This window comes from Stenella coeruleoalba, assembly GCF_951394435.1.
Source record: "Stenella coeruleoalba genome assembly, chromosome: 11".
Classification (NCBI taxonomy): Eukaryota; Metazoa; Chordata; class Mammalia; order Artiodactyla; family Delphinidae; genus Stenella; species Stenella coeruleoalba.
Genome location: NC_137157.1, coordinates 10,523,985 through 10,548,080, shown reverse-complemented (window position 1 = coordinate 10,548,080; position 24,096 = coordinate 10,523,985). Strand labels below are relative to the sequence as shown.

At 54.7% G+C, this 24,096-nt stretch overlaps 2 protein-coding genes across 4 annotated transcripts in view; both read left to right on the top strand.

Annotated features, from left to right (window-relative positions):
* Positions 1-2,502: 2,502 nt before the first annotated feature.
* NOL12 (nucleolar protein 12) lies at positions 2,503-14,974 on the top strand. Of its 3 annotated transcripts, XR_013830611.1 has the most exons (8): positions 2,503-2,626; positions 4,176-4,281; positions 4,568-4,616; positions 5,154-5,296; positions 6,254-6,351; positions 6,751-6,984; positions 8,674-8,739; positions 14,935-14,974. XR_013830611.1 is itself a non-coding variant. In XM_079937946.1 (7 exons), exons 2-7 carry the CDS (start codon positions 4,057-4,059, stop codon positions 6,914-6,916), a joined length of 579 nt encoding a protein of 192 aa, XP_079794072.1. In that variant the 5' UTR covers positions 2,515-2,626; positions 4,017-4,056; the 3' UTR covers positions 6,917-8,419. The 3 variants fall into 3 exon arrangements, 2 of the variants coding, with proteins under 2 accessions (XP_079794071.1, XP_079794072.1); XM_079937946.1 differs by lacking the exons at positions 8,674-8,739; positions 14,935-14,974 and adding an exon at positions 4,017-4,073 and having other exon boundaries at positions 2,515-2,626; positions 6,751-8,419; XM_079937945.1 differs by lacking the exons at positions 8,674-8,739; positions 14,935-14,974 and having other exon boundaries at positions 6,751-8,419.
* TRIOBP (TRIO and F-actin binding protein) overlaps positions 14,638-24,096 on the top strand; it is a 58,679-nt gene continuing 49,220 nt past the window's right edge. The window contains exons 1-5 of the mRNA XM_079937943.1: positions 14,638-15,330; positions 15,828-15,957; positions 16,907-17,067; positions 22,118-22,257; positions 23,761-23,950. Coding sequence (XP_079794069.1) covers positions 16,954-17,067; positions 22,118-22,257; positions 23,761-23,950 — 444 coding nt within the window. The 5' untranslated portion in view covers positions 14,638-15,330; positions 15,828-15,957; positions 16,907-16,953. The remainder of the gene's footprint in view (positions 15,331-15,827; positions 15,958-16,906; positions 17,068-22,117; positions 22,258-23,760; positions 23,951-24,096) is intronic.

The following is a 24,096-nucleotide window of genomic DNA, read 5'->3' as shown; positions in this document are numbered from 1 at the left end:
GGCACATAGTAGGAGCTCCGTAACTGTTGGTTCCCTTCACCTCTTTTAAGACTCGGTGTGTCTCAAGAGCCTGTGAAACTGGGTCCAGAGAAACTAAGCAGAGTTCTGCCCTTAGACCACCCAAGCTTCACCCTCAGCACTTGCTCTTCTTGTCTGTGTGACCTTGGGTAAGTGACTGCACATCTCTGGGTCTCATTAAAATGGAACTCATACCTCAAAATAGATAATCGTGTAAAGAGCTAAATTAATGGCAGCTGCCGTAATTCTTTTGGCTCATCATCTTCATCATCATTTCTATTACGGAGAACGTACCACCTCTTGCTGTGCCTGGCACACAGCAGGGGCTCAATAAACATAAAAATAATGTCAAGGAGAAGCTGACTTAAAAAGGGAAGTGTTTTAGACTGTGAGTTGCAGTAAATGGCTCTCAAGCTTTTGGAATCTGGGTGGGGTTGCCAGTCCTGCATCTCTTTTCCTGGAGTAAAGGGGACCTGGAACTCCCAGGGAAGAGTTCGGAGCAACAGCACCTGCCCGAAGTGGCGAGCTTCACTCTGCACTGGGAGCTTTCGCAGATGTGACCTTCCTGAACCACTCGTGGGCTGGCAGTTCGGGCCCGGTGGGCTGCGAGGGCGGACTGTACAGAGCTCCCCACACGAGGTCCTGCATAAGCAGGTGTCTCCTTACTCGGTCCCCAGTCTCCGCGCCTGACCGGAAGCTCCGGGAGGGCAGAACCACTCCACACACAGGGCAGCAATTGAGGATGACGCTGCACACCACTTAATAATGGGGTGACTTTGCTTAAGTCACTTATCTCTGAACCTCCACATAAGGCGGCTCGCTGGGCATCTTTTTGGGGGGCATCACTGCATCCAAGGCAATGCTTTCTCCCAGGAGGAGGGTGCCAAGGGTGGCATGGGGCACTGCCACTATAGGGTGGCAGAGGGGCAGAGGGGCAGTTGTGCATCACCCTGAAGCCCCCCGCTGTGCCCTGTATTTGAGGATAACTTCCTCTCAGTGCCCAATGTGGAATCCCTCAGGCGGAGGACCCTTGTGGAATGGGTTCAACATTCGTGGAGAGATGCACCTACTGTGTGCCTAGCTCCTTTCAAAACTCATGGTCAGGGTCTGCGTCTTGCCCCCGGAGCGGGTGTGCTGCTACTGGAGAGTGATCCCTCAGGCCAGCGCCCCAGGATGCTGGGCCATGAGGCCAGTGACTCAGGTCAAGTCTCAGCTTTACCAAAGAACAGCAGTGTAACCCTGGACAAGTTGAGATAACAGTTGCCTTCCCTGTGTGCCTGGCACACAGTAGGCACTCAATATGTGTGTGCTTACTTGCTCTCTGGGCTCCAGTCACTTGTCAAAGAAGAGCATTGGGTCCTAAGAGTCTGTTATCCGCACTCCCAGATTGTTCTGTGGTCACCTCCTCTGGGAAGCCCTCCACACTGGAAGAGCCAACCCTGAGCTCCTCCGGCCTCCCGTGAATCTCACAGCAGAGGTGTCATCCCCTGGACTGTAATGATCATTGACCCCGTGAACCCGTGAGTCCTTAAGGGCAAGGGCAGCAGCTTGCCTGCAGTACACAGCACAGATGAGTTGAGAATGGGGGATTCAGGCATACAATCCCAGCTACTAAAATTCCCCTTCAGGTGTTTTACTTACTGCCTTCACATTCATGCCGTCATTTTTAGTAGAGGATGTGTTACTACATCCCAACTCCATACTTGGGGAACTGAGGCACAGAGAGGGGTGATGGCTTGTGTAGCAAACACATGTGTGGCATGTATTACGTTATACATACACGCTACATAACACACTTATCCCTCACAATCAGCATTCTCAAAATTTGGTCTGTGGATCAGCAACAACAGCATCACCTGAGAACTGCCTGAAGTGCAAATTCTGGGGCTCACTCCAGAACTGCTGAATCAGAAACTCTGGGGTGGGCCCGAGCGATCTGGGGTTCAGCAAACCCTCCAGGGGATTCTGATGCACGCCAACGTTTGGAAACCACTGCCTTACAATACCTACCAAGTAAGTATGATTAGTCCTCTTTTACAAACAGGGTGATTGAGGCACAGCGAAGGCAACTGGTCCAGGACCATACAGCTGTAACTGGGGTACCAGGATTCTAATCCAGGTAGTTTGGCTCCAGAAACGTGCTCTTGGAGACCACCACGGAGTTGACATCCAAATCAAAAGAAGGATCAGCAATCTTCGGCCATTCACTAATAACTCTGTATTGAGGACCTACTGTGTGCAAGGCACCGTGCTAGGCGCTGGGACCTCTGGGTCTCGCTCTCACCATTGTTAGTCTAAGAGAGGGAGTGGGGCTGGGAGTCGCGGGGGTGGGTTGGGGAAGGGCAGGAATCTTGCCTGTTACAGGCAGAAGAGAGGAACAGGGAGACGGGCTGGGCGGCCCCTTTAAAAGGCGGGGCCTGGCGAGCGGAACTGCGGGGCGTCTCTGCGGGCACTTCCGGGAGGCTGGAAACGCTACACCGGAAGTATCAGGTGAGAGGGAGTGGCGCCGCCGAGGCCTCACCGCTATGGGCCGCAACAAGAAGAAGAGGCGAGATGGCGACGGCCGGCGGCCGCGGCTCATTTTGAGCTTCGACGAGGAGAAGCGGCGGTGAGTGTCAAGGCTGGACCGTATCCTCTTCGGACCGCCGGGCAAGACTAAGGCTAGGTCCGCCGGCACACGCTAAGCGGAGGGCCCTTCCGGTCCCGCCCTCTGGGCGTGGTGCGAGGCTCCCGGGGAAGAAAGCGGGCGCACTGGGCCCCCAGCCCAGAGGAATGGAATCGTCCGCCCCGCCCTTACTTCTCTTTTCGGCTCCCCAACCCGCCTAGCGCTGCCGTGCGCGCCGACCGAGAGCGGGGAGCTCGGGTCTCCGAGCGGTGGCTTCGACCTCCCTAGCCCAGCCCGGCGGCCCCGCACGCAGCAGACTCAGCTGCTTTTGATGAACGATGAGTGAATGAAACGAGTGGCTTAAATTCATTTATTCGCCAGGCGATTACTAAGCTCCTTCGGGGTGTGCGCGCCAGGCCTCGGGATCCCTGAGTCGGACCCCTAAGCCTTAGCGTCCGGCCCATCACATGTCCCCCACTCAGAGTGCCACCTGGGTATATGGTAGTGGGTCAGCGAAAAGCCTAGCGTTGGGCCCCGGAACAGATGGGAATGGTGCAGCAGGCTCTAGAGAGATGAGAGGGGCTGAGATCAGATAGGGGGAGGGAGGGAAATGCTGAAGAAGCATCAAGAAACTCAGGGTGGGACTTCCCTGGTGGCGCAGCGGTTAAGAATCCGCCTGCCAATACAGAGGACATGGGTTCGAGCCCTGGTCCGGGAAGATCCCACATGCCGCGGAGCAACTAAGCCCGTGAGCCACAACCACTGAGCCTGCGCTCTGGAGTCCGCAAGCCACAACTACTGAGCCTGCGTGCCACACCTACTGAAGCCCATGCGCCTAGAGCCCATGCTGCGCAACAAGAGAAGCCACTGCAATGAGAAGCCCATGCACCGCAACAAAGTAGCCCCCACTCGCCGCAACTAGAGAAAGCCCGCGCGCAGCAACGAAGCAGCCAAAAATAATACATAAATATTATTTATTTATTAAATAAATAAATAATAAAAAGAAACTCAGGGTGGCATCAGCACAACTTACAGATGAGTCCAGGGGCGGGGTCCTGGGCAAATGGGGGGTTGGTCCAATGGAGAGTTCGTGGAGGTCTGGGTGAGGGTGGCCTTAAAAGCCCCACTGGAAGTGGCTTAATTCACTGAGTAATGGAGTTTGCCAGAGAAGAAGGGACCCTCACCTGTTCTAGGTTCAGAGGCCCTCAGCCTGTGCCCACCACCTGGCCCTGTTGCTGGCAGCTGAGAGCTCTGGAGGGTAGTGAGTGGAGAGAGGCAGCATCTCCCTCTCTTTCCCTATCTTACACTCTCTGTGACCTTGGGCAAGTAACCTTGCCTCTCTGTGCCTCAGTGTCTCCCATCTGTAAAATGGGGATGTGTACCTACTACGCAGGTTGCTGTGAGGATTACATGAGTGAACGTACATTTTTGGAATGGTGCTTGGCACATGGTGAGTGCAGTATTAGGTTTTCTTTTTTTTTTTTTTTTCTCTTTCTGGAGCAAGCTCTTCTCTCCTTGTATCCTGACTTTCTTTCTTGCCCCTCTGCTGTAGGGAGTACCTGACAGGCTTCCACAAGCGGAAGGTGGAGCGGAAGAAGGCAGCCATTGAGGAGATCAAGAAGCGGCTCAAGGAGGAGCAGAAGAAGCTCCGGGAGGAGGTGCAGAGGGAGAGGGCAGGAGAGCGTCTCTGACTTCCAGGGGACTTGCAGCCTCGATGGCCCGAAAAGGGGCACCTGCAGGGATGAGGGGAGGTGTGGGCAGGCCTGGGGAGCAGTTTATACAGATAGAGACACCGTGGGCCCAGGTCTGGGGAAGGTTTAGGGTGAGATCTCCTGGCCTTTCTGTTCAAGCCATGGTCTTACTTACCCTGGAGGTGAGCAGCGCCTCTGCCTGAGGTTGGGCTGAGAGGCCATACTCACCATGTTCTCTTCCCTTTGGTTTCAGCGCCACCGGGAATACTTGAAGATGCTGGCAGAGAGAGAGGAGGCGCTGGGTAATCCCATCCTTGGCCTGTCCTGGAGAATAACCAACAGGCTGAGTTTATTTATGCCTTGGTGGGTGGGAGGGGAGGGGTGTGAGGGCTGCACAGAAGCTGACATCCCTTGCTTTAGGGATCTTGGTGGTGACCTGGCAGCCAGGGGTAGTCCTCAGCTGTCTCTAAACGTCAGTGGATCAGAGACCAGGAGGAGATCCAAACCTCTTGGTAAACTGATCATGAGCAGAAAGGCCAGCTTCTGAGGCCTGGAGGGACTGGGGGTGGAGGGGTAGCGGAAGCAGCAGCTCCTGGTGTGACTCCAGCTTTGTCCTGGTGGGGACCAGGGGGTCTGAGGTCTCCCTGGAGCGTGAAGGGAAGAGTTGGGGGTCATTTACAGCATTTGCAGGCCAGGCTCTGGAGCTGGGGGCTTCCTGGATGCCCTCCGATAGAGCAGGGGGGGCCACTGCACTCCAGGGCTGGGGGCAGGGGGCGGTGGCTGGAGCCTGCTTACTTGTGCCCTGGGGCTGAGGCCTGGCTCTGTGCCCACTCGCACAGAGGAGGCAGACGAACTGGACCGGCTGGTGACAGCAAAGACAGAGCCGGTGCAGTACGACCACCTCAACCACACGGTCACCGTGACCACCATCAGCAACCTGGACTTCTCAGCGGCCCGGCTGCTCGGACTGCCCCCGCCTGAGGTGGGTCTCCCTCGCGGCCCCAGGGAAGAGGGGACACAGGGGCAACCTAGCTGGCCAGGGGCTCACTAAGTGCGGGTCCATGTCATGGGATTCCAGTGTGAGGGGCTCTTTCCTCTGGGGCACCCTCCAGGGCCTGGACAAAAGCCCTGAGCCTGGGGCTTCAGGGGCCGGCTCTACCACTAGTGGCTGTGGGAACCTGGGCAGGTCTCTCTGCCTTGTCTGCTTCTCTTCACCACTACCTTGGGGTCGCTGATGATAGCAGCTGCCTCGTGGGGTCGCGGTGGAGGATAAAAGTGGTGGATCCACTAGAAGCAGGCGAGAGAGCCGTTGATTGTGATCACTCACTGCACGGTGTGTCTCTGTGCCCTGATCTGTGGGGTGGGAGTCACAGCAAGTTCCAACCAGCGTTTTTTTTTTAAAGAAAAGGAACACAATACCATTGAAAATATCAGAAAACGTCACAGCAAGTGCTGTCTTATGAAACGTTTGTTTCAGTTAAACTTGTGTTTGGGTCGCGTAGGGGTTTATATGCGTGTGCACGTACAGTCACCAGGTAAACCACAGCCCCGAGCATGGGTTACGGTGTCCTTAAGTTCGAGGGCCACCCCTTTATTGCATCCTTTCTGAGCTCACACTCACCTTGTATTTGGTGCTCATTCTTCTGTAAGGTCTGATGCAAAGACCAGTCTCGTCTCCGTCTTAGAGTTCGTTCATTTGTGAGTGTTTGAGTGTGTCCACTGTAGGCTGTGGTGGTGGAGAACTTTGGAATCCAGCTCTGCCCGTGTCATCCCTGCTTTAGGGCACACGTGGCCTTTCTGCCCACGGCCTTCTCTGAGCCCCGACCCAGGTGAGGGAGGCGGCAGGTCATGCCCCCACGCGACAGAGCCACAACTACTCAGGGTGCCCAGGCCCCTCGATCCACCGCTCCCTGACAGTCCTTCTCCTGTGCTTCTTTAGCAAGGGGCCGGGCACAGGTCTGAGGAGGGGGCGTCATCCGCGGAGAAGCCGACCAGAGCCTTACGCAGGAAGTCCAGAGACCCTCTGCTGTCCCAGCGGTGAGCCCTGGCCTGTCCTCCCCTGTGAGCCTGCTGCTATGGCTGGCGTTGTGAGGGCACCTGTGGTGGGTGGTGTGGGGCACGTGTGGGGCCCTGGGCAGCCCTCTGCTCTGCTTGTCAAGTGGTCTCCCTCACTGCCCCCCATCTCCACCCCCTGAGGATGTCTGACCCTGGGTACCCCTAGTGCCTGGGGTAAGGGCCTTTCTTGCTGTGAGCTGAGGAGCTGGCAGGCCCTCGGGGGACAGAGCGTGCTGCCTTTGGAATGGCGTCCATGGCCTGTCCTGATTTCCCCTCCATGAGCTGGGCCATCAGTCACCCCTCTGCCCAAACTTCCACCCGCACCTTGTTCCCCAGGGTAGACTGAGGCCCGAGCCTCACCAGCCTTCCGCCCTCCCACAGGATCTCCTCTCTCACGGCCTCACTGCACGCGCACAGGCGCAAGAAGGTCAGGAGGAAACATCCCAGCCGGGCCCAGGACTCCACCAAGAAGCCCCCAAGCGCCACTCGTACCAGTAAGACCCAGCGCCGCCGGCTAACAGGCCAAGCCCGGCACAGCGGGGAGTGAGCCCTGAGACCCAGGCCGTGCCCCAGCCTCGGCTGCAAGGACCTGTCCTGTCCCAGCTTGGCTGTCCCGTAAGCCAGCCTGCACCCAGGCGCTGACTCCCCAGCCCAAACTTGGGAGGCCAGCACCTCTCCGGCCTGGGGCTTAGACTCCAGCCGACGCAGGCGGCTGAGAGCTGGCATCCGCCAGGGGGAGCCTCCAGGGCCACGTTTGGGGCATCTTCCCAAATGTATACCCCACCGAACCTTGATTACATTTGTGAAAGTAAGCGCACGTGTGGACGGTTTGTCCCTGGCCCCCATGCCGCATGCCGAGGGTAGGCGTTTGGGGTGGAGGGAGCTGCTGGAGTGTGGGTCATCCTCACTGTCCAGCAGTCCTCCCTGTGGGCACGAAACGCTAGCACTAGGCCCGGGCCCCCAACCTGGGTGAAGGCCGGCGCCACCACTGCTAGAGGCCAGGGCCTCCCTGCAGCTCTGGGACCTGGGCCGGTGGCTGAGCAGAGCTGGGCTCTGCCTTTTCCTGGCTGGGACCTTTTGCCTCTTCCTTCTCCTTGGCCTCGTTGGCCTCCTTAGCTGACGTTGAAGGGGTGGAGACGGGGAAGTCCCGGAGTGTTCCTCACCCCTGCAAACTTGGGCAGCTGCCCCAGGCTTCCAGCAGCTCCCAGACAGAGCCCCACAAAGAAGGAGCAATTAGTCCCTTGTAAAGAAAATACACCTCCACTCGCCTGAAGGCCTGGCCCTTTCAGAGCAGCCCCTCGTGAGGCCGGCTGGTGCTCAGTGAGGCCTGCTGCTTTCTCACACTTCTTCCAGGGAGACCTTCAGGTGCGGCTTCAGAGCCGATGGAAGCCAGCCTGTTAGTGACCCACGTCACTCACACTCCCCGCTCTTCTCCTGACCGAGCTGGGCTGGTGGCAGAATCCAGGTCCAGCTGCCTCAGGTGGATGTGGTGCCAGTGAGGACAGCCGGAGCATCTGTTCTGGAGACTGTCAGACCCCACTTGCGCTGACTGGTTCCTGTGACTCTGGGCCAGGGCACAGGAATTTCAGGTTGCACCCTGATTAGTGGAGCTGTGTCGGGCCCTGACACTAGGACTGCAAAGGCGAGACACATGAGTTCTAGGTCCCTGTGCAGCTGATGCACTAGTGAGTGTGTGTGAGGGGAGCGCAGGTTCTGCTCAGCTGTGGGGCGCAGGGGCTCCTGGAGGAGGGGAGCAGGGATGGGGGGTCCGCAGAGCAGGCCTTCCCCTCCACTCACCCCGTGGCGGGGCTGCCAGGAGCAGCCCTGGCCCTGCACTGGGCAGGCGTTCTCCCCTGTCACCATCAGCCCACCGTGTGGTGCTGGCTGCTGCGGGGCTGAAGGCCACACCTGGCCGTGGGAGTGCGAAGCTCAGGGCTTGTGGCTGGGAGGCCCGGTCACCTGGCTTCTTGGCTCCTTCCACCTGCTCTCCCTGCTGCCTTCCTGTTGTCCTCCCCGTGCTTGGGGTGGGGTGACTTGCCCCGTTCGGCTGCCTCTATCCAGGGCAGAGGGCAGAGCTTGTACAAGCTGTCTAGGTGGTTCTGGTACTTGCCCCGGGGCAGTGAGTCTCTCCCTCACAGCCCCTTGTGATCAGGAGCAGAGATGAGCCTGGGGAATTCGCACACACAGCCGGGCTGGGGTTTGAGTCCTGGCTCAGCCGCTGGCCCACTGTGTGAGCTCCTCACTGCTGACTTCACTGGGACTGTTTCCCCACGTGTGAGATGTCATAAGACACCTATCTCGCAGGCCTGCCTGGAGGCTGAAGGGAGACCACGTGCATGAACCTCTTCCCACGGCTCCTGACTTTCCCAGGTGTGTCTTCCGTGTGTGCGTGGCTGCCGCTGAGACACCATGCCGGGCTCTCTTCTCCACCCCCAATGACATAGAAGGTTTTACAACTTAAACCTATATTTGTAATGTTTACTAGTATTAAGTTCTCATCCACTTTCTCCCACGTGTGCCCTCGGAAACCAGCAGACCAAGGAAATTGAATCATGGTAATTTTTGCCAATCCTAAGATTGAAAGTGATAGAGTCAGAACTCTCTGGAGAACTTGTCTTTTCTCTCCATGTTCTACCTGGATTCTTCCTGTCGCTCCCCATCCTGTGGGCCCTGTGGTTTGGGACCTCTAGGAGGTTAATCAGGAAAGATTAGACTTAGCTACATATAATATGAAACAAGATTTTAAAATAACTGGCTTATGTAAGAGAGGAATTCTCAGGTTAACAAAGATGGAAGGTAGCTAGCCTGGAGTGGAGATGGCAGGCTTTTAGCTTTTTGTTTTGTGCCATTTTCAACACATGGGTTCCACCTCGTGGTCCAAGATGGCTGCCTGAGCTTCAGCCATCATATCTGCCCCTCAGCTGCAGGAAGGAGGAAGGGACGAAGGTCAGGGCCCTCCTTTTAGGAACACTTGATGCTTGTGCTATTAGGCAGGCGGCAAAGGCTTAGGGCAGGAGGAAGAGGGAGCTCCTAGTTGCAGGGAAGGCTGGGGTCCGTGGTCTGTTCTGGAAAACCGTGTACCCACTAAGAATTGGGGATTGCGTTACTAATGGGAGAATTGGTGTTGGGGTGCAAGCAGCAGGTTCTTACACAGGAGCCAAATATGTAAAGGGCTGTCCAGAGGGGATCCAACTGTGGAACTAAAGCCATAGCAGACGCTCATCCAGACGTTCCTGTTACCGCACTGAACTTCCCAGATGGGTCAGGCCTGTGCTGGTAAAACAAGGAGCAATGGCCATGGTTACCGGGAGCCAGGCTCAGCCCAGTAGAGGAAAGAACTCTCGTAGTAGGATCCGTTTTGGGGTGGCCTGATTCTCCCCCGGGGGCTGAGGTGAGCAGGCTGGGTGGAGCTGCCCGCCAGCGCCTGAAACTGAGGAGGGGAGGGATCTGATGTTAAGCCTCAGCTTCCTTCCTCTCCAGAAACCCCTTGACCTTGATGTTCCCTAGACTTGAGCTGTTGCCCTCCCTTTAGCTGTGTGGAGGACTCTGGGGAGGGGTTCCCAATTCATCCTGAGCTCGGAGGGCTTACTGCCTGCTCTTTTGTGAGCAGGTCCATCTTAGAAAAGCCCTCCTGGGACTTCGTTGGTGGTCCAGTGGTGGTTAGGACTCCGTGCTCCCAATGCAGGAGGCCCGGTTCGATCCCTGGTCGGGGAAATAGATCCTGAACGCTGCAACAAAACTAACAGATCCCACTTGCTGCAACTAAGACCCGGCGTAGCCAAATAAATAGTTATTAAAGAAAAAGAAAAAAGAAAAGCCATCCTGTTCTGAGCAAACATCTGCCTCCTCCAGATGCCAGAGAAGCCCTTTAGGTGTTTGCACGCTGCCCTCCACCTTTCTCACCTCGGCTCTGAGCTGCCTCCTCTGGGAAGCCTTCCCTGACACCTGGCAATCAGTCATTTCTCCATCTGGGCTCCCGGGATACTTTGCGTTTCTTTCTTTTAAACACTGAACGTATTATAACCTGGTTACCTCTTTCCCCCCAGCCAGGCCCTGAGCTTTCTGAATGGGAAGTTGTGTCGGTCATTTCTGTGTTTCTGCTGTTGAAACAAGACCTGAATCGCTGTAGGTTTTTGGCCAGTTCTGGCTGGATTACACTGGACCCATTCCCCCTCCTCACAGGTGTTCCCACGTAACCCTTGAAATAATCTTTTTGAGATTTTCTTGGCCCTAGTGCCATTCTTTCCTGTCTGCAAGTTTCCGAATCTAGTTTTTTTTTTTTTAACATCTTTATTGGGGTATAATTGCTTTACAATGGTGTGTTAGTTTCTGCTTTATAACAAAGTGAATCAGTTATACATATACATATGTTCCCATATGTCTTCCCTCTTGCGTCTCCCTCCCTCCCACCCTCCCTATCCCACCCCTCCAGGCAGTCACAAAGCACCGAGCCAATATCCCTGTGCCATGCGGCTGCTTCCCACTAGCTATCTACCTTACTACGTTTGTTAGTGTGTATATGTCCATGACTCTCTTGCCCTGTCACAGCTCACCCTTCCCCGAATCTAGTTTTTTCTCCTCATCGCCACAACCATCTCCCGTGGGCCCTTGCTGAAACCTTCCCTGTCCAGTGAGCTTTGCCCTCTCCCTTCCCCCTTAGCCATCATGATTGGCAAATAACCAAAAGAAGGAGGACGGAAAACAAATTTACCAAGCACCTCCAATGTGCCAGTGATGACATTAACTCAACAGCAGCACTGTGAAGTGGGTACTAGCTCCATTCGACAGTTGAGAAAACTGAGTCTCAGGTTAAGTTACATCAAAAGTTACCCCGGTATAGATAATAAGACATGATCCTCACGTCTCATGAGGGAGACAGACACATAGAGATCACCCTGGAGGTCGGTTCAATAAAGTATAGGCCCGGGGGGCACAGAACAGAGAGGAGGCGACATTGAAAGGAGTCTTGGAAGATGGCTTGGCCAGGTGGATGGGAGAGGGGATGGGCAGGCCGAGAGCCCTTGGTGAGCAAAGGTGGGGGAGGGGTGGTCAGAGGAGAGGAGAAAGCTGCAGAGGCCGGCGGGGACCAGACCCTTAAGGGCCTCAGATACTGAGCTAAGGATCTGGACCCTTATCTTGGGGCAGCGGGAGCCTCCGATGTGGGAGTGGGGGTTGAGCCTGGGGAGAGTCAGTCAGGGATTCATTTGAGAGAAATCTCCCTGGTGGCAGCGTCCGGGTGCACCAGGGGGACTGGAAGCTCCAAGACCCTCCAGCAATAATCCGGGGGAGGGGTGGGTAGACCCTCCTCTCATGCAGGTACCACTTGCTCTCTCAGCAAGTGTTTACTGAGCACCAGTAGGGAAGTGCTTAGTAAAGCACCAGTATTGGGTGGTTAGCACTGGGGATACACTGGTGAGCAAGACAGCGTGGTCCGTGCCCTCCAGGGACTTAGATTGCCTGAGCTGTTTCTATAGGGACAGAGAAGAGGAGAGATGATAACACTTATTGAGCACTCACTGTATACCAGGCACTCTTTACCTGGTTCAACTCACTGAGTTCTCACCATAACCCCACAGGGTAGGGAATTCCATTAAGCCCATTTTGCAGGTGAGGCACATTGAGATGCCCCCCAACCCTACCCTGATGTCCTCCAGGACACTGTTTCAGCTGAGTTCTAACTGCTCACTGTCTCTCAGTTGGAGCTGGGATTTCAGCTGAGGGTCATCTCTGGCTGGGCACATGTACATCTCCAGGGAAGGATCAAGAAGGTAGATATACCCAAGCCATGGGTCCTTCCGCAAAGAAACAAGTCACACCCTAGATACCTACGTTAACACTGGTTAACACTGCCGGACTAGCTGAACAAACCCAAAGAAACGGGAGGCGGAGATCCAGGATCTTACCTCCAGGGGGCGCCACTCACATGGTCGACAATGTGAAAGACACCCCAGCAACAACGGGAGTCTTGCACAGGAGCCCGGCAGAGTGAGCCCTCACTTAAGGCTGGGGAAGCCAGGGAGGGCTTCCTGGAGGGGGTGGGCATTTAAGCCATAACTAAAGGATGAAAATCTGTGATTTACCATTTCAGAGACACTGCATAAAAGAGAAGTCCTGAGGGTTTGTTTGATTTGACTCACATAATGTTTGAAAACAATTTGATTTAGCCATATTTAAAATTTTTTGAGGCTTTATATAAAAGTTCAGATTTCCAGCTTCAGCTTCTGCAGGCTTTGGATCACCACTTTACAGGGTAGGTAGCTTTGGGCTGGAGCCAGCCCTGATGACCGTTTTAGAGACTCATACCTTCCAGCCCCTGCTCCACTGGGTCACAGCCCCCTGCATCGCTACCTTGTCTGCCCAGACCATGTGACACTCCAATAGGCCTGTGAGCCCGGAGGCCTGGGATGACCCTTCCCGCTTGATCAGTGAGGAAACTGAGGCTCAGGAGGGTAGAGTGGGATTAGAACTGTCACTTACTGTTCTGCTTCCCCAAATCTCTGAAGAGGTATGTCTGCGCCGAGGGGAAGGATGTGAGCCAAGGGGTGGAGGTGAGCAGGCACAGACTCTTCAGGGAGCAGAAAGGGGAATGGGAGGCTGGGGCTAAATGGTGACAAGTGGGACGCTGCCCTGGCTGCCACCATTATGCCCTGAGCCATCCCACAGAACTTGAGTGTGTTTTCAGACCAGGCACTGTCATCGAGGGTCTGGGTGGCTTTGGGCAACTTGCTTGAGTCTTGAGTTTCCCATCTGTACAATGGGGTTGTAGCTGCCCTTCCCATCACAGGGATGAAAGTACCACTGTCCCCCACAGGAAGGGGCTCCCTCCAACAGACCCCTTCACTCATCCCAACACACCCTTGGCTCACCGGCCCCCTTCAGGACCCTGGCTGCTGCCCAACCCCGATCCCCCCACCACAACTGTTTTCCCTGCCCTGGAGGAATGCAACCAGGTAGCTCCAGAGCTGCGGAGAGCACTCAGGACAGCCCACCAGTCCCACCCACTGACTCTCCCCCTCACCTCCTTATTCTTTCCCCTCCAGCCTCACTGCTTCCTTCCCCTCAGCCTGAAATGCTTTTCCCAGGACCTGCAGGCTCACTGCCACGTCTTCTCCAGGTCTTTACTCAAAGGTCGCCATCTCAGAGAGGCCATCGCCGACCACCTTATTTATTTTTTAATGTTTAACATTTTCTAAATAATTTATTTTTGGCTTTTTGTAATGTTAAGAAATAGAGCCATTGGAATTGTTTTATTGACTAAATATATGTGTATATATATGAGATCCAGCTGTAAATACTTCCTGACCACCTTATTTAAAAAGTAATGCCCTTGGGCTTCCCTGGTGGTGCAGTGGTTGAGAGTCCGCCTGCCGATGTAGGGCACATGGGTTTGTGCCCCGGTCCGGGAAGATCCCGCATGCCGCGGAGCGGCTGGGTCCGTGAGCCATGGCCGCTGAGCCTGAGAGTCCGGAGCCTGTGCTCCGCAATGGGAGAGGCCACAATGGTGAGAGGCCCACGTACCGCAAAAAAAAAAAAAAAAAAGCTCTCCCCACACCAGCCACTTCCAACCCCCCGACCCCTTCATTTTTCTCCTTAGCACCTATCACCAGCCGACATACTCCATGTATTGCTTCTTTATCTTGTTTGGGATCTGATCTGTTTGTCTCCACTAGAATGTAAGTGCCACAAAAATAGGAGTTTCGCTCTTTTGTTCACTGATGTGTCCTCAGCACGCACAACAGACAAAGTAGGGGCTCTGTAAGTATTGAATGAATTGAAGTGTCAGGAGTGCCACGCTGAGTTGGCCCCAGATTTTACTGGTTGGTGGGGGCTAGAGAGCTGGGGCCATACCCAGAGTTTCAAACTCAAACCAAGCACCCACCCACCCCCTGAGTCAGAGAGGTCAAGTAACTGTCTCAGGATCCCATGGCCTCACTACAAGAGCTAGAGCCTCGCTGCTCCCTGTTTTGCTTACAGTCATTGGGACTAAGCAGAAAGATCATTGTCCTTGTTATGAAGGTGTGCTTTCACCCACTCCGTCCTGTGCCAGGATGACCTGTTCAGGGGTCTGTCTCTCCCCCTGGTCAGTGGGCTCCCCCTCTCAGAAGAAGCCACGTTTTATTCATGTTACCATATCCCTGGTGCCCAGCATAGGCCTGGCATGTTCCAGGTACCTGTGAATGTCTGAGTGAACTAGTGAATGAAGATGCTCTGTATTGGCCAGTGGAGTCCAGACACACCAGGGTTTTAGTCTTGGCTCTGCCACTTACTAGCTGGGTGACACTGGCGAATTAGTTCATTTCTCTGATCCTAGTTGCTGTGAAATGAGGATCTTGGTACTTAATCCTTCAGGTTACTACGTCCTCATAGATGTAAAGATTTTGGAATAGAAGCTGGCATAGTGCAGAATGTTAGAAAAGAAGGCATATTTTTTAAAAAGGAGGAGCTTTGCATTTTGTGAGTGAGCTCCACATCAGTGGAAGTGTGCAAATGGATGTGCAAATGGTCGAAAACCCCTGGGCATTTCATTTCATCCTCACAGGTACTACTGCCACCTCCATTTTACAGATAAGAAAATTGAGACGCAGAGCCAAAGCCAGCCTAGGAGACTGTGGCGGGAACGAACCGAAGGGAAAGAGATTAAAAAGAGCCAGAACCGCCAGTGCCAGCCCTCTCAAGAACCCCCTGGGAACCCTGCCACTGCTGCTCGGGCTGAGCGTGCAGCGGGTCTGGCACTCCGAGGCATCTGGGCGCCGCCCGCCTCCGCCCCGCCCCTTGCCCTCGGGCTGTCCAATCCCAAGGTCTTCATGTAAATGAAGCACCTAGAAAGAGCCTATGCGAGCGGCAGGGGCGTGGTCTTCGTCCACCTTCAAGGCAACGTTCTGATTCATTGTTAAAATAGAAAGGCTGTGACCCCTGGCACCTCACCCCAGCACCCCCTTGTGTGTGGAAACCCGAGCCGAGGTTAGTACCGCGAGCGGAAAGGTTGAGAGGGAGGAAAGGCTAGTGGGAAAAGGTAGAGGGCTGAGGGACACGAGGAGGGACTGTCTGACTAGCTGGATGGAGGGAGGTCCAGGGGTCCATTCCCCGGGTGGGGCATGCATGTCCGCTGAAGGTTTTTCATTGTTATATCCACACCTAAAGTGCATTTTAGAGAAGGATTCTGCCAGTTGGTTGGGGGTGGGAGGGGGAAGCAGGAGCAGTGAGGGGCATGTATATAAGAGCACCCCACACCCGCCCACAGGGGATTAAGCTGCTTTCTCAGTCCGAGGCGTTGCTCCTTTATGTGGCGGGATTGGGAAGGAACCGCCCAGGCTGGGCAGGACGGATGCCTACTCTCTGCACTACTGGGAACAGGGAACGACGCAGGGAGATAACAGCTCGGGGAGAATTGGAGACCCCGGGGCCACTGAAGTGCCAGTGGTGCCCCCAACCTCCACCGTGCCCTGCCACTTCCTCAGGTTTGATGGTGAAGGAGCCAGGAATCTTCTCCCTGGTTGCCCCAGGGGAGGATGTGAAATTCCCCAGCTCTCCGCCAAGATTGGCAACTAAGGCCAGATCCCCTGCGACGCTTTGGAGGAAACTCGACAGGTATGAGCAGACGACCTGGGGTCACAGTAAGGTGCATGTGTGTTTGGGGATATGGATTCCTCTCACCCCACCCCGCTTGCTGGGGTGAGGAGAGCATCTTCAAGTCACTCTTCTGACGGGTCTCCCCCGCCCCGCCAGGGCATGGGGTTGGAGCCCTCAGTGGCGCCCAGAGGAAGAGCCCTGTGCTCAGCACAACACCAGGGGTTCTCTTTGGCTGAGCTCTGCCAGACTTGCAGAGTGACCTTATGCTGTTCACTTTCATCCATGATTTTGTCCTCAGTTCTGAAAATACCTGGCTGGCCACTTGCCTCACTCTCAGGGTTTCCCAAGGGACCTGTGTGAGTTGGCAGTGTGATCCAGTGTCCCTCACGCCCACCTCTGAGAGGATGGGGAGGCACAAAGACTGGGTTTGAATCCAGTTCAGCCACTGGGCCTTTGAACAAGTTATGGAATCTCTGTGAGACTTAGTTGCCTCATCTGAAATTAGCATTAATTTTATCTACAGTGCAGGATAACTGTAAGGCAAGGGTACTCAAACTTTGGGGTGCATTGGAATCGCCTAGGAGACATGTATAAAATGCATTGTATAAATGTCTTGTATGAGTGCCTCACCTCCAGAGGTTCTGGCTGGGTGGATCAGGGAAGGAACTGGGGATATGCATGTTATGAGCAGCTCAGCTGAGTCTAGTGCAGGGTCCTCAAAATACACTTTGAGCAACACTGCAGTAACGACTAGAAATCACGTGTCAAATGTTTGGCAGAGTGCGTGGTGCTCAGGAGGTGCTTAATGAGTGTTTGTTGAGTGAATAAGTGAACAGGTGAAAGAATTGATGGATAACCTCATTTCCTCGGTCCTTGGCGGTCTGGGGGCAAGCTGGGGCTGGAGTCCGGGTGGGCTGCCAGCCAGTCAGCTGGTCTTTGCCTCCCCCCGACCCCTAATTCTTCCCAGGCCCCACCATCGGATTGCAGGAGCTGCCCTGGCCTGATTCAACTGATATGGAGGGGGTGGCAGGGAATGCCCCCTGTGACCACTTTGAAGCTAATGTGCTTGCCCAGAGATGCTGTCAAAACTGCTTCCACCCTGAGGAGGCCCACAGAGCAAGGCATCAGGTAGGCAGGCTTTCCTGAGTGGTGGTTTGGGACAGGGGTGTCTGTGATGGGGGTGCCTGGCTGGGCCACTAACTTGCAGCTGAACTCAGACACTGACCTTCCTTGTGGTCAGAGCCTCAGTTTTCTCAGTCTGTACAATGAGGTGGTGGGACCATGTTAATGCTTCTCAAATACCAGTTATTCTCCTCCTGCTCTTATGATTTTCTGCCAAGCCTCATATAACCTATTACTTACCGTACTGTCCATTAAATCAATACGCATTTTTTCACTTATATTAAAACAAAACTTTACATCACCACCACAAATAGAAAACTAGAATCATATTCTTTATATAGAAGGTTCAAAGGAAAGAATAAAAGAGGAAAGAAAAACCAACCCAGAAATGTCACTAAATTCTAACTAGAGAGTGTTGTCAGCTCAAGGTTCTGAGCCTGAGCCCTGCTGTCTCTCTGTTAAAAAGGGAGATTGGTAGGTGTTAGCCATTAAAGATACACACATCCACTGGAGACTTTGTCCTTGAAGGTACGGAAGGAGTGAAAGGGGAGGCATTTTCTCACTTTGTGAAGGATGAGGTTTCAGGCTAAGCCCTGGTCCGAGTAAACCCAGAGCTATGCGAAGCACGGGACTGTGAATCTCCAAGGGCGCTGCAGCCTTGACCCCCTCATGGCTCTGTGTCATTCTCAGTGAGACTCGAGGCTCCCCTTGAGCCTGGCCGCCATCTCCGTGCAGGCATTAGCCTCTAAGAGGTGGCCATTATAAGGGAGTTGCTGTTCAGCTTTGGAGCCAAGCAGACCAGAGTTCCAGTCCTAGGTTTGCCATTTACCCGCTATGTGACCTTGGGTCATTGACTGCTCTGGTTTCACTCTCCTAATGGGTAAAGTGGGGCAACAAGTCTTCTCACCCAGGGCATCTGGCCCTGCTTAGCCCAAGTCACATGTGGCTAATTCGATACACATTCGTTTCCTTTCTTCCTCCTTCCTGACCAGAAGAGTCAACCTGGGAGATTCTTTTCTACCTGTCCTGATACCTCCAAAAACAGCTCCCCTACCCTCACCCCCAAGTTCAGGGAGCAGTTGCCTGAAATCCCTTTGAGTCCATCTCCCATGCCAATGACCTTCTCCCGGTGGGTGGGGAGATGGCAAGCCTGGAACAGGAGGAGAAGCTTGGATTCAGACAGGTCTGAGTTCTAGTCTCAGTCCCACCACTTCCCAGTTGAGACCAGTTGGGCCAGCTCATGTGTTCACATATATTGAATCGGTGCTTAAAATGTGCCAGGCATTATGCTAGATATTGGGGAAACAGTGACAAATAGAACAGACACAGTTCCTGGTTCATGGGCTTGTAGTCTAGCAAGAGAAATGGAGACTAAGAAAGTAATCATGCAAATAATTTTTTAATCATGGTTGTGATAAATGTTGTAAAGGAGCAGCAAGTGGCATGAGGGTAAATGATAGGGCATTCGGGGAATGTTTCTCGAAGGAAATGCTACTTTAACTGCTTGGTAAGGGCTGGGAGGGCATCGCCAGTGAAGCTGGGGTAAGAGGAGTGGAAGGGAACAATAAGTGCAAAGCCCCTGAGGCAGCAAGGAGGAGGCACACTGGAGGGTGGAGAGAAGCCAAGGATGGAGAATGGGGTGGGGGCTGGGTCTCACCGCCTGTGGGGACTTGTGGACATGCTGAGAACCTTGGACTTTTTCCTGAGACGCATGGGCAGCCACTAAAGATTTTAAACAGACGAGTGATGTGATCAGATTTGCATTTTCAGAAGTCACTCTGACTGCAGGACAGAGAATGGACAGCAGGGAGTGAGAGTGAACAAGGCGACCAATGAGGAAAAAGTGCAATTACTCATATCAGAGGTGACAGAGACTTTTTTTTTAATTAACTAATTTTATTTTGGCTGCACTGGGTCTTCATTGCGGCACGCGGGCTTCTCTAGTTGTGGCGCACGGGCTTAGCTGCGGTATGTGGGATTTTAGTTCCCCAGCCAGGGATTGAACCCAGGCCCCCTGCATTGGGAGCATGGAGTCTTAACCACTGGAGTACCAGGGAAGTCCCTGATGCTGGAGATTTTGAGATGGAGACAAATGGACACATTTCAGAACTAACTGAATAGGAGAATCTAAAGGATTTGGTAAATGAGTAACGTGGAGAGGCTGGAACATGGCTGACTGCTGTGTTATTTTCTGAGGCAGAGTTCTTGGAATGGGAGGCCCGTTTGGAGTTGTTTGGGGTGGTGAGTGGGAGGTGCCTGGGGGACACACTGGAGATGAGAGGAGTTTACTTAATATGAGGAGCTCAGGAGCCAGACCTCTGCAGGAGGTAGAGGCTTTCAAGTCATCAGGATCTGGCGCTGATGAACAGTTTCAAACACGTAGAGTCCCAAAATCTGTGTGTTAGAAAAGCATCCCCCAGCCAGATCCTTAATTACACTCCAGCACACACTCATCCCTGAGGGGCCTGATAAAGGTATCGCCTGGGGCTAGAGCCAGTTCTGACATCTTCACCTATGTTAGAAAATGCAGGGACTTCCCTGGTGGCGCAGTGGTTAAGAATCTGCCTGCCAATGCAGGGGACATGGGTTCGAGCCCTGGTCCGGGAAGATCCCACATGCCGTGGAGCAACTAAGCCCGTGAGCCACAACTACTGAGCCCATGTGCCACAACTACTGAAGCCTGCGCGCCTAGAGCCCGCGCTCCACAAGAGAAGCCACCGCAATGAGAAGCCTGCGCACCGCATTGAAGAGTAGCCCCTGCTCACCCAAACTAGAGAAAGCCCGCGCGCAGCAACGAAGACCCAATGCAGCCAAAAATAAATAAATAAATAAATTTATTTGGGAAAAAAAGAAAGAAAAAGAAAATGCAGAAAGGGCCCCAGGTCACAGAGCAAACCTTTCGCAGAAGCTTGCTCCAGTTCCCCATGATCCTGGGCTCTGGATGCATCTCTGCTCTGCTCTCAGCTGAGTCTCCCAGGCTGGGAGGTGTGAGGAGGGCTTATCCCTGGAAATCACACAGCCTAGACCAGGTCATGGCCAGGTTCTGGATGGAGAGGGGAGGGTCTTGCTGTATGCCAGGCCCCACACATTCCTTTTCAATGCATCTATTCTTAAGTGTCTTTAACATTTTATTGACTTAACACTAATAAAATTCTATTGAATGTTTTTACATTATTTATTATATTTAAGATGTACAGACCTGGCGGTGTTCTAAGCCCTTTTACTCATATTAACTCATTTAATTCTCATAACACCCCTAGGGAGTGGGTCCATTAATCACCTCCGTTTTGTAGATGAGGAAACCAGGCTCAGAGAGGGAAGTCACTGGGCTGAGGTCACCCAGCTGGGAAGTGGAGGCGCCAGGATTGGGCCTGATGACTGTCTGAGGCCAGAGCCCGTGCTGACCCGCCAGACAGGAAATCAGAGCTGGGGATTAGTTGCTGGGCCTACTCGTGTGGATGGTGGGTAGTGACGGGGGCTGGAGGTGAAGGCAGGGAGGAGGTACCACGACAGGCTGAGGCTCCTGCCGGGCCCAGCTGGGCTGGGACCCCTCGATGATGCCCAGAGTGCCGCTCCCTCCTTATTCACGCGGCAAGGTCCCCAGGGTAGCCAAGGCGCCAGGCCGGGCTGCAGATCTGACACCTCCCGCTATGGAGCGCTGATCAGAATCTGGCTCCCGGGCAGGGGGCGAAACTGAATCCAGAAGGGCCTTCCTTCTCTGGCTTGGATGGCGCGGCAGACACCCCAGCCCCACTCCTTGGCACTGCCCAGGTCCCGGAGTGGCGGCCTTCTTGGAACCCGGAGACTCTGTGCCCACCCCAGGGCTGCGGCCAGGCTGTGGCCTCCGCCCCGGTTCTGGGCTCCAAGGTCCCCAGGGAGCCCGGGCCCAGGCCCCCGCCCGGCCCCGCTCTCAGGTGAGCCGCGAGGATCGGGTTCCTGCGGTTTCATGTCCTGCATTGTTCTTGGCTGGGCCCCGGCTTATGAAACAGTAATGAGGGGCCCCTGCTCCCGCAGCCGGCCCCTCTAAGGTTTCCACTGCCTCGGCTGCCGCCACCTCGGCCCAGAGTCGGGGCCTGGGAGGGCAGCAGCGTGGGGGCCTGAGTTGGAGCCCCCCGGGTACGAGGGTGCTGACAGCCGCCAGCCGCCACTGCCGGAGCCCGCCGCCCAGGTAATCCGAGAGGAGGCGGGGTGCAGGGTGCCGTGGCCGCTGTCCCCCTCACCGGGGGGAGGGCCCTGCCACCCTGGGAGGTGGGGAGGAATGGGGGGGCCTTCCCGGAGGCGAGCAGCCGTTCCCCCGGGTGAGCCCAGCACCAGCCTTCGCAGGTGTGGCCCTGCTCAGGGCAGGAGGGAGAGAGAAACCCTCAGCCAGCTCGGGGGCCCTGACCCCAACCCCTGGAGCCTTGACCTTCCAGCCCTGGAGGCCCCTGGCCCTCCTTTAGGAGCGCACATCTCTCCTTTTCTCCAAGGTCTTCCTTCCCATCTCCTCCTCCCTCAGACTACCTCTTCCTGCCTCAGACATTTTCCTTCATCCTCCGGACTAGCTTAATCCTCCCTCTCCCTCCTCATCCTTGAGTTCTGGCAACAGAAGACCCTTTTGGATCCTTTAGTGCCCTTCACATCCTCAGGCACAGACTCATACCTATGTGCCGACACACACGTGCTTGCTCGTGTACACAGGTCAGGTGGGTATGCTAATGCGCATGTTTATAAACACATATAAACAAACGTCCACGCACTTACGCAAACACACATCAGTGTACCCACCAGGCATGCACACACATGCGTGCACATGCGCATACTTGCACACACGCAGGAATTTATACGAACACATACCTGTAGACATGTGCGCATGCACATAACCTGTGCCTCTGCCAGCCCCCAGCTTGGGCCCCAAGGAGCACTTCCAGTCTGATGGACAGCTCTCCCTGAGAAGTGGAGGTCCCAGGAGGAGCTGTCTGGAGACTCTTCCACACCGCCTGGTGGGGGGAGGGGCTGCACAGGGGGAGGGGAGCCCCCACGTGGGCGACGAGCTGCCTCCTCTCCGACTCTGTCTCAGGAGCCTGGGAGCCCTCCAAGTGCTGAGGCGCCCTACTGCGACCTGCCGCGCCGCCCAGCCGCCCCTGAGGACCCGCTCGGTGCCTCGACCTCCAACTGCCAGTCTGTGGCGGGTTCGGGCCTTGGGCCAGGGCCTGAAAGGTGGGTAGAACCCTGGGGCCTGAGGAGGGGTTCCCGGGGTTGGATGCCCTCACCCGCCCCACCCCACACCCCTTCATGCTGGCAGCCTCCGTCTGTGATGGCTGCTGTCGTGGGTCACATGGTCAGTCCACTCGGCCTGGGTACAGGCAGCAGTGGGCATGTTCCATGGGCCCTAGCTCAGGGGATGGAGCGCGTGCACCCACCCTGACGTGGGCATGGCCCACAGCCCACTCACATTTCCTGGTTCCCTTTGCACTGCTTTAAAAGATTAAACAGTCTCAGCACCCAGGGGCGCTTTTTATCACCCACCTACCTGACCATGCACTGCCCCTAGGCTCTGGAATCCCTCCACCCCGGGGCCTGAGTTGGACCGAAGTCCCTCTTTGGGGCCATGGTGCCTTGGGAGGACATGGCTGAGGGTCTAGAGACCTGGGTTCCAGCTTCAGCCATCCTTTCCTGATGGGCTGTGGGACCTTGGGCAAGTTATTCCCTCTTTTTATACCTCAGTTTCCCTGTTTAAAAAAGAAGAGGGATTGAATCAAATCAGCATTGTTTTGCGAACATGTGTTCCTCATAGGTAGGCATTATTTTACAAAAAACAAAAAACAGCTCTGCCGTCAAATATGTTTCAGAAAGTCTGGTATAAACAAATTGGAATATTGTTTTTGCAGGACTTGTCAGAGCTTTTAGTTTGCTAGCATGCGCTGTGCTTTTGGGTGGGGAAGGTAGGAGAAGAGTGTAATATGTCTCAAACTTATTTGACCACAGACCTCTATTACGAGTCATCACTCATTTCTGTCTCATAGGCCAATTTGTGGGTCACTCTTTTTTTTTTTTTAATTTTAGAATTTTATTTATTTTTTATACAGCAGGTTCTTATTAGTTATCCATTTTATACATATTAGTGTATATACGTCAATCCCAATCTCCCAGTTCATCACACCTCCCCACCACTTTCCCCCCTTGGTGTCCATTGTGGGTCATTTTTTGGGGATACTGCCAGCTCTAACCTACTGGCTTCTTTAAAGCAGGGCTTTCTCTACAGCTCCCTCCCTTGGCATCCAGACCGGTGGCCCTGTCACTGCCCCTGGAGCCCTGCTCCCTCTCAAAGCCCCCTGTTAGCCCAGCATGATTCTGTCTTAGTCTTACAGAGCTTGGGGTCCTCTCTCCTGCTCCAGTAACATGGTGGGGGTTGAGGCCACAGCCCTGGTTCACAGTGCATCTCTGCCTTTTCCTAGCTCTGTGACCTTGGCCAGTCCCTTGACCTCTCTTAGCCTCAGTTTCTTCATCTGTAAAATGGGAATCTTTACACTCACTTCGAAGGGAGGCTGTTGGAGCTAAACGAGGCAGCCCACGTGAAGGGCAGAACACAGGCAGCCCTCGGTGTTAGCTCCCTCCTCCACTCAAAAGTGAGGTGTGTGTGCACCTGGGTGGTGGTGGGGTGTTACTCCTTAATTCCCATCACTTTGAGGGAAAAAGTCATGGGCCTGTCTCCTCTCCCAGGGGCCCATCAACAGGGCTCCCTGCAGAGGGCCTCACAGCCACCCCCAGGAGCCAGGAACCCGAGGCAGCACCCTACCTGGAGGGCCTGACCTCCTCCCTGTGCGGCAACTTCACCGAGAGCCCTGACTCTGGCACCAGCTCCAGCCCTGACTGCGAAGCCCCTGATGATACCAGCGACTCGTCTTCCGTGGTGAGAGGGGGGCGGGAGGCCAGGGCAAGAGCAGGTGTCTGCCCCTGGGCCAGCCCTGGGGTCCCACGCAAACCCCCAGACGGGGCTGAGCCTCTCACAACAGGGAACGGAGCCGAGGTCCTCTGGAGCCTTAGCCAGCATGTTGG

What these genes read in the sequence shown, in the direction of transcription:
- NOL12 (XM_079937945.1), top strand. Translation starts at nt 2,544, where the DNA reads ATGGGCCGCAACAAGAAGAAGAGGCGAGATGGCGACGGCCGGCGGCCG. An exon ending in AGAAGAAGCTCCGGGAGGAG is followed by an intron (nt 4,282 to 4,567) that starts GTGCAGAGGGAG and finishes CTTTGGTTTCAG; the next exon opens with CGCCACCGGGAATACTTGAA. An exon ending in AGAGAGAGAGGAGGCGCTGG is followed by an intron (nt 4,617 to 5,153) that starts GTAATCCCATCC and finishes CCACTCGCACAG; the next exon opens with AGGAGGCAGACGAACTGGAC.